The 9,323-nt window shown below is 35.2% G+C and overlaps 1 protein-coding gene across 1 annotated transcript; it reads right to left on the minus strand.

Moving 5' to 3' along the window:
- Positions 1 to 406: 406 nt before the first annotated feature.
- On the minus strand, positions 407 to 9,312 carry calr3b (calreticulin 3b). Its single transcript, XM_079612882.1, has 9 exons — positions 9,128 to 9,312; positions 7,874 to 7,975; positions 7,562 to 7,765; positions 6,951 to 7,045; positions 5,649 to 5,858; positions 5,441 to 5,554; positions 4,014 to 4,157; positions 2,465 to 2,557; positions 407 to 1,516 (listed from the first exon to the last, which is right to left on the minus strand). The coding sequence occupies exons 1-9, from the start codon at positions 9,222 to 9,224 to the stop codon at positions 1,325 to 1,327; spliced, it is 1,251 nt and encodes a 416-aa protein (XP_079469008.1). The 5' UTR covers positions 9,225 to 9,312; the 3' UTR covers positions 407 to 1,324.
- Between the last annotated feature and the right edge of the window lie 11 nt (positions 9,313 to 9,323).

Consider the following 9,323-nt stretch of genomic DNA (forward strand, 5'->3'; position numbering starts at 1 on the left):
ACAAATTAAGAGTAAAGCCTCAGATAATCACCATATGGGAAATGTGTGTTAGTGTAAGCATGGACAAATGTTAAGATATACTCTTCATCTCTTCTTTCGGTCTGAATAACCATTCATGATGAACCACATCAAAAGTTCTGGAGAACGAAACCATGATGTGCTCAAACTCTCAAAATATTACAACTGCATTTACAATAAAGTTATTTATTAAAACTTTGGCATTAATTACAACTCTCAACATGTAAAAAGGTGGTTTAATGTCACTAAACAGGATTTTCAGTACCAATCCAATTTGAACATCACAGTGTGTAGACAACTAGTTTATTCTAACATGGTCTCGCTGCAAATATTACCACATCCCTTATTGAAGCGCCTTTATTTTCAAGTAACAAAAGATTTTATTTAAAAAAAAAAGAGACAGATTTACATCAGCTGGACAGAAATCTGTACAAAAAACTGTAAAGGTAAAACGAGCTCAAACTGCAAGACATTTTACACTGTAATAAATAGAGCTGGAAAATAAAAGGAATTTAACTGAATATCTTGTTTAGGAGATTAATAACAACCACAGCACATTAATAACAGAAAAAAAAAGAAGAAAAAAAATCAGTGCCAAAGGAACATTATGCCATTGTGAATTTCATTTGCACTACAGTACAAACATTCATTGGTCCTTATTCATGAAATACAAGCAAAAGGAATATTCTGTATAAATCGCTCGTATTGTTTATAAACTCATTCTGGAACAATTTACACTAAAATTTATTTGTTCTGCTCGTGTTTCAGAAACGAGGTCCATTGTTTGGAACCCAGCCTGTGATCTGATTAATCTCTTATTGATAATAGGGAAAAAAACAAAAAATAAATCAACTTCCTCTTCTATTCCGTTTCATTGCAATGTGGAGAAACAACTGTGTAGCATCGTTTACTATAACTGATATATTCATGTAAACTTCATGAATTCAGTCCAATTCCTTCAAACCCAACCGAACTGAACAGCCAGCAACACCGTTAACTAATATTGGGCATCGATTTTGCAAACATGAAAGGCACAATAAACTGATCATAGATCAGTACTCGAAGAGGTTACACATAGACTCCTGGTACCATAGAAGAAAAGACAATTCGTTAAAAAAAAAAAAAAAAAAGTTTAATTGGCTCATTATTGGTTGCAAATTAAATGTATGGGCTGAGAACTTCCAGACGCCCTTTTGACCCTGTATGACATCATAAGTTCCGTCTCTAAGAGTGTCATGTTTAGAATGAATGCACTGCAGTCGTTTCCCTGGCAACCGCGGAATGTGGACGATAAACGCTTCCTGCTTTACAGTTCAGTTTTACGAAGCACATCCTCCTCGTCTCCTTCCTCCTCTGGAGGCTCGTCGTCGTCCTCCTCTTCCTCCTCTCCTTCATCATCCTCACCCTCACCTGCTTCTGGGCTCTGCTCCTTGCTCTTCTCCTCCTCCTCTTTGCGTTTCTTCTCATCCTGTTCCTCCTTCATTTTCTTCTCGGGACCCTGTGGCGGCACGACAGATAATTAGTCAAAATGTATTTTTATTGCTCATTAAGATATTCACTAGTTTGGCTACATGCTGAAGGATTCAGATTCAGATTTGTTTTATTTAGTGCCATGTCAGCATTCAAAGCTATTTTCATGGCAAAAATGTAATTACAAAAATACAAATTTCATATATATATATATATATATATAATGTAATTCAACTTAAAAGGTGAAACTAATATATTATATAGACTCATTACATGCAAAGTGAGATATTTCAAGCCTTTATTTGTTATCATTTTGATGATTATGGCTTACAGCTTATGAAAACCTTTTCACAATATTCTTATTTTGAATTTGGGGTTTTCATAATCATAAACTGTAAGCCATAATCATCAAAATTATAACTAATAAAGGCTTGAAATATCTCACTTTGCATGTAATGAGTCTATATAATATATTAGTTTCACCTTTTAAGTTGAATTACTGAAATGAACTTTTGCACAATATTCTAATTTTTCAATATTCAAAGGTAGCCGCCTATTTATATTTGGAAGAGAAAATCATTTTGGTAACACTTTATTAATTTATTAAACATTAGTTAATGTATTAACTAACATGAACTAACAATGAGCAATACATTTGTTACAGTATTTATTAATCTTTGTTAATGTTAGTTAATATAAATAAAGCTGTTCATTGTTAGTTCATGTTAGTTCACAGTGCATTAACTCATGTTAACAAGATTTTAATAAAGTATTAGTAAATGTTGAAATTAACATTAACAAAGATGAATAAATGCTGTATAATGTAGTTAACTAATGTTAACGAATGAACCTTATTGTAAAGTGTTACCATAATTTTTTCTAAATCTTCATGCCTTCACTGATAGCCTTGTGTGCTGTATGACAACCCTGGGCCGTTATACAGTGGTCAGTGTGTGTTTGTATACGCATCTTGTACCTTTGTAGCACCCCATGTTTCATTTCCGAAATCCTCCGCTTCCTTCACATCATCGCCGATGAGGAAGTTGTCAAAAATAGTGCCAGACTTCACCTGGAGTGACAAAACAGAAACAAAACATGATTAACAAGTGCTTTGTATAATAACCAACAGTAATAATATTGTAATATCTTTTAAATGAGTTGTAATTGCTGCCGAACACACTCATTGAGTCCGTTTCGCTGATTACATGTGTGTGTTTTGTGAAAAGTGCTACACATACAAACTTGAATTGAACTGAATTTGAGGGAGGGTGAACTCTTAGTGGTTCAATCCTGTTTTTGTTTTTACTTCCTTCTTTCAGCCAAACACATTAATAAAGAGGGCTGCACAATATTGAAGAAAAATGCGATATTCGATATGCGATATTCGATACGATAATGCTTAAATGTGTAAAATAAACTTAAATTATATAACCTACATACATATTTCACATTCTTTTTGTGACAAGAAAACATCCCTACAGCTTCTGAAAGTGAACATCAGTGTTTTAATGAAACATAACCAGTGTTAATTTAACATCAGAGTAAACCACGGGGTTCAGGTTATCCTACATTAGGGATATTTAACAACAGAAACTGAATAATCAAATGTAAAAAAAAAAAAAAAAAAACTGCTTGGTTTTCACTGTATGAATTATATACCGATTATTATTAAAGCTACAAAAGTTATTCAGCCAAGAGCAGCGAGTGATTTTCTCTCTGTCTTTTGTTCATGACCCCAGTTATTGCAAGCCGTTGCGATAGGCATATCGTGATGTATACATTTGCGATATTTCGATATATTGTGCAGCCCTATTAATAAATATTATGTACATATAGGATGGCGAGTAAATTATGGGATCATTAAAACTATTCCTTTAAGTGTGATGAAGAACTTCACAAACACATTGACACAATTGCAATTTTGTTGCGTTTTTGTCATTTTATTATAATTTTTTTACACATCTAATAGTTTTTATTTATTTATATTTCAAGTTTTAGTACATCAAGTAAAACAAACTAAATATAGGGAAACATTTCTTATTTCAATTTAGTTAATGATTAGTTTACTTTATTATGATTTTAGTTTTTGTTAACTATTTTAACCCTACTATTTAGTAATTCCTCAGAAATGGTTTAAAGGTGTGAGAGGAACCATTATTTAGTGATAGTAGCAAAACAGAGTATAAAATGTTTAATTCAAGATTTAAAATTCAGTAACAATCTAGTTAAATACACGCAACTGGTGCCACAGTTAAAAAGCAGTAAATGTATAATAAAAAACATTACGATCAACACAATATTCACAATTTTCCTTTTAAAATCACTGAATATATAGTGAATATTCAGTAAATCACGTATGAAGTGAATGCATGTATTCCTTAAACAGTATTTTTAAAGGGTCATGAATTGCATTTTTCTCGAATGTTATAATGTGGTGCACTTGTAATGTTAATAGGATACAGCAAAAGCTTTCATAACTAAGAAAATAATGGCCATTTTATGGAAACACCAAGGCATTCTCTAACCTGCCAGAGATCCAGCCCAAGGACTCCAACGCTGTCGAATTTGTAGATCTGGGAATCAGGACTGTATTCAGGGTTGTCGATCTCCGGATGCACCCAGACGCCCTTGTAGTTCGGGTTGTCGATCTGTTTGGGTTTCCACTCACCCTGCACCGTAACAAAAGTGAGAAATTAAGACCAGAGGCCTAAAACAGGGTTCCCACACCTTGGGTAACCTCAAATTCAAGGACTTTCCAGGTCCAATACCCTCAAATTCAAGGACCTAACCCTCGGGTCCTCTTCATTTAGGGGTCACACTTGGCTTGAAATGGCTTCTGACTTTGACAAATAGAAATAGGCTAAATAGAAAAGTTATAAGGGTAAGTCAAATCCAGCCTATTGATATTTATCATTGACAGGTTTTAAATAAGGCACATGCAAACTTACAAAAAATGTATCATCCCTTATTTAAAGAATTTAAATTGTTGCCTTCTGGGTGTCGTTTTAGTGTGCCGGGTGGTTGAACAAAACGGTTTAAGGTTTTTTTTTGTGTCGGTGGCTGTTGGTCTATTGAACTATTCATAGGAGGTGTTTTCGTTTTCGTTTTATATATATATATATATATAGAACTATGATGTGTGCGAAGTGTCTTATGTATTATGTTTTTTTATGTATTGTCTGTATGTCTGTTATCTTTTGCTGCAAAACAAGGGGGACAATAAAAGTAAACAAACAAACAAATGTAACTTCTTTTTTTTTCTTCAGGAGAACCAATGTAATATATTTTTGTTCAATAATATTTTTTGATTATTATTTAACATTTTGAAGGGATTTGATGATACTATGCAATATTTATAAAAAAAATTGAGCTATTTTTTCCATTAGAACTAATATATATATATATATATATATATATATATATTATTTTTTTTTTTTTTTTAATCTTTTTCAATAAATGCAACATTTCACATTAAAATAAAGTGGAGGCCTGTAAAATAATTTTTTTGAAGTGAGAAAAGTGCCATCTGGAGGTGTTAAAAAAAATAAAAACTTGTAATGTCCTGTAACCAACTTTATGGCTCCCTATATAAAGGCTAGGATGGCTTGAAGAGAAGTAAATCATGGGCTAACTTTCATTTTAAAGTGAACTACTCCTTTAACATAACGCGTAAATGCCCGTAACTAACGTAAATCAAGCAAGCTAGTGTGCATAGGCCACGAAGTGTTAGCGAAATAACACATTAGCGGACCGGAGGGAATAATATGGATTTTTTTAAACTAAAATAAAATAAATTCAAGCACCTTCAAGGACTTGTATCTATTATGTTTGTTTTAAAAAAACTAAATTCACAAACTTTCAAGGATTTCAAGGACCCGTGGGAACCCTGCAAAAACACTGAGGAAGTAGCAACAGTTTACAGAGCGGAAACTTCTAGAAGGAAAATCTGAACCTTGTACTCTGGGTTTGGGATCACGGCAGGTTCCCACTCTCCATCCATATCCTCATCCCAGTCCTCTGGCTTCTTGGCATCAGGATCAGGAATATTCTCAGGCTTATCCCATTCCTGACAACATCAGACACAGCAGAGATCATGAAACGGACCAGGATATGTGTCGTCATTGGTGATAATGAATCAGGATCATTAAACTGAATCAAACCTCAGGTTTGGTGTCGGTCTCGTCGTCGATCTTAGGACGGTCGTCCCAGTCCTCGGGTTTCTTGGCTTCAGGGTCCTTGATGGTCTTTGGGGGCAGAAAGTCCCAGTCCTCCTCCAGAGAGCCGGACTCCACCTTCTCATTGTCGATCTTCACCTCGTACGTCTGATCCGAATTCAGGATCAATGTGTACAAGTGAGTCAATTCATCATCCTGGAGAGAAAGAGAAGAGTTCATTTAGTCAGATTTCAAATGTAAATTTTGCAGATACTCTCAATCATCCCTATTTATCACTATTCTTTAAATATTCTCACAGATGGTGTGAATTTCTTTTTTCTTTTTTTATAGCACTATATACAATACAGAAAATTTCAAAGCAGCTTCACAGTAAAGGGATGGTTCGGACCTCGAGCTTGTTCAGAAGCCATCTTTGGAAAACAGACACGACCAGTCGAGCCACGAACGTCGATAGGTTTAAATCACAGTTCAGCTCACGTAGCACGGCGTTCGTGGCTCGACTAGTCGAGTCTGTTTTCCAAAGATGGCTCCTGCCTGTATACGCGACGTGTACTGTCTTTATAAAGTATCTTGTTATTAAACTGTCTGTACACTTACACAGTTCTCAATGCTTCGGTTTGCATCTAGGGATGCTCATTATGCTACCGTGTTAGTGTGAAGCTATTTTGAGCCTTGTTAGTGGTATTAACGATTTCTTTTAATTGATATTCCATGCCCCATATACTAGCGTTATAAGCGAATCATTTTTAGAGATAAAACTCTTTACATTCGATTATAATGAAAACACATCCCAGAGAGCGATCGACTCGGTAACCATGTGTTAATTACCCCTAGGTTAATTTTTCGCCAGAATTGCCCTTTAACGACAGTCACGTTACTGATTTGGACGTTAAGTTTAGGCTTTTAAGGAGGGGCGAAAGGATAGGATACTCTTTAAAGGATAGGATTTTTTTATTTTTTATCTTGATCACGTTTTCATAATCATTGGAAGCCCAAATCTAAACTATAATTTGATTAATCGCACAGCCCTACTGCTGTTAAATTGTCTTTCAAATGCCATCCAGTAGGCAGTCATTGCTGCATTTTAACATTATTACGAGGACATAAAAGTTCACGATCTCTACAATTCGCTTGAAAAATTGATTGTGGACGTCTTCGAGATCGATCATGATATAAAAATCGCCAGATCGCCCACTTCTAGAGTCAGTGCATTAAACAGATAATGATACTGAATAGTAATTGTCTTTTAAACCCATGACTATTCTGGATTTAATATCACGAACTCACCTTGCATTTGATCTCTTTCTTGATGAGGTGGTTCTTGCCTTTGTAGTTGAAGATGACGTGAACCTTCTTGGTGCTGTAGCCGCAGATATCAGGCCCTGTTGACAAGAAAATATAAATTACCAAACCAAAGACTATATGAGACCCTGGACCACAAAACCAGTCACATGACGCACTGGGATATTTGTGGCAATAGCCAACAATACACTGTATGGGTCAAAATGATCGATTTTTCTTTTATGCCAAAAATCATTAGGATATTAAGTAAAGATCATGATCCATGAGGATATTTACTAAATTTCCTACCGTAAATATATAAAACATGTATTTTTGTGAGTGAATGCAACACAATCGTGAACATAAATGCACAACTTTAAAGGAGATTTTCTCAATGTTTACATTTTTGCACCCTCAGATTCCAGATTTTCTAATATTGCCCTATCCTAACAAACCATACATCAATGGAAAGCTTATTTATTCAGCTTTCTGATGATGTATGAATCTCAATTTTTTTTTTTAATTTACCCATGTGACTGTTTTTGTGGTCCATATATTTTCACAGACACATGAATCCATTTAGATAGGCGTTAACTAGAGAATCTTGGTCGACGTACCGAACATGACGTAATACTGGGAGTCTCCGTGCATGGCAGCCTGGTTGAGATCGGCTGGGAAGACTTTGACGTATCCACCTCCGCAGTCGATCTTCTGCTCGTGTTTGACGGTAAACTGGATCACCAGAGATTTGTCCTCATTGCTGAAGGGATCGAAGCGGGCTGAGGTGGCGTAGAAACGGGCATCCTGACTGGTCTGCAGTCCTGTTGGTGGACGCAGAGAAGCAAATCATCATTTACATCATCATTCGTTTCTTTGCTGAGCCAAAGTAGTCGTTTTTAGGGATGAGCGAATCATATGCAAGCACTTACCCTGGTCTTTCTCAGCATCTCCGTAGAAGTTTCCAGCGGTCAGTTTAAACTGCCCGTAGTCAGACTTGTGCTCGGAGTTCACCCATCGACTCTTCCAGGCATCTGAGAATTCAGAAAATAAAGTTAGAAGACATACAATGATACACACACACACACCAAGTAACGCAAGAATAGGTTTGATTTCAATTCTAAAAAAGGCGATTTCATGCCAACAACATTGACATCTCATCCTCAACTAATCCTTACCAACCCAAATTGCACAAGGCATTTATCTAGCTCTTAATCTATGAACTTGAAGAGGAAATGATAGGAATTTATGCGTTGGCACATTCCACACGCATGTAATAAATGATTTTTAAGGAAGTTTGTGGAATAACAAAGTTGGCAAGAAACTTCCTGTTCTTGAAAACTCCTTAGATACACACACAAACACAAGTTTTGCTTTTATTTTGGATTAGCAAAACTATGTGCCTAATATACTGGCATAAAATTTGTTTAAAAGGAACTTTTAAATATAAATGTATCTTGTGAAATAATAAACAACACAATTAGACAAGGCCTTGGATGATGGCGACCTAGTTAATGCAATGTAGGCCTACAACATAATTTGATATTTTCTATTCCTGTCCAGCTGCAGGGACCCAATGGGTGTGGCCTTCTCTTTCAAGAGAGCTTTTTATTGGACAAACATTTGGACACGCCCCTGGGTGCAAGATGAGTCATCAGAACCTTTGGTCCGTTTTTGTGGAAATTTGCAAAAATGTGTACATCTGCTAACTATTAATTATGTCAACTTTTAGGAGTACAACCAAAGAAAATACAACCAACTACCGTATAGGATAACTAGTTACATTTAATATATAAATTGAATATTTTAACATAAAATTGTATTTCCTTAAAAGTAAATGAACAACCCAATTACTATAATGCACTTCGTCAGGAAAGAAAGAAAGAAAGAAAGAAAGAAAGAAAGAAAGAAAGAAAGAAAGAAAGAAAGAAAGAAAGAAAGAAAGAAAGAAAGAAAGAAAGAAAGAAAGAAAGAAAGAAAGAATCATTTTAATGGTTTCATTTTTGCTCTGGCAAACTATGCATGAACCAATACTGCTAATAAGTAATAATATTCACTTGTCTAGCATAACAAAAGTATAATTTAACATCCCATTCTATTAATTTGTCATTCAACAACACATTTTAATGTCACTCATTAATGTTGTGACCTACAAATCAACCATGACACGTTAATGATTCACTTACCCCCATCCAGAAACTGCTCTTTAAAGTACACCTCTGCATTGGCAGTCAATGCCAATAATGCAGCAGAAACAAATTGGAATAAAGTAATTGTTTGCATTTTTGATAATTTAAAGAATTAAGCCCGCACACTCCCTCTCTCCCTCTCGTGCTCGCGCTCTGCTCTCGGGGTTTATCCGTGGCTCAGGAGAGAAGCGCG

The sequence above is a fragment of the Phoxinus phoxinus genome, assembly GCF_949152265.1.
Source record: "Phoxinus phoxinus genome assembly, chromosome: 5".
In the NCBI taxonomy this organism is placed as follows: Eukaryota; Metazoa; Chordata; class Actinopteri; order Cypriniformes; family Leuciscidae; genus Phoxinus; species Phoxinus phoxinus.

Bases quoted from the DNA above. Each gene is read 5' to 3' on its own strand.
- calr3b (XM_079612882.1), bottom strand. From the start codon at position 9,224: ATGCAAACAATTACTTTATTCCAATTTGTTTCTGCTGCATTATTGGCA. The intron at 5,859-6,950 runs GTGAGTTCGTGA...CTTTCTCTCCAG, and splicing joins AGAAAGAGATCAAATGCAAG to GATGATGAATTGACTCACTT. The intron at 4,158-5,440 runs GTTCAGATTTTC...GTTACGGTGCAG, and splicing joins TCCCAAACCCAGAGTACAAG to GGTGAGTGGAAACCCAAACA.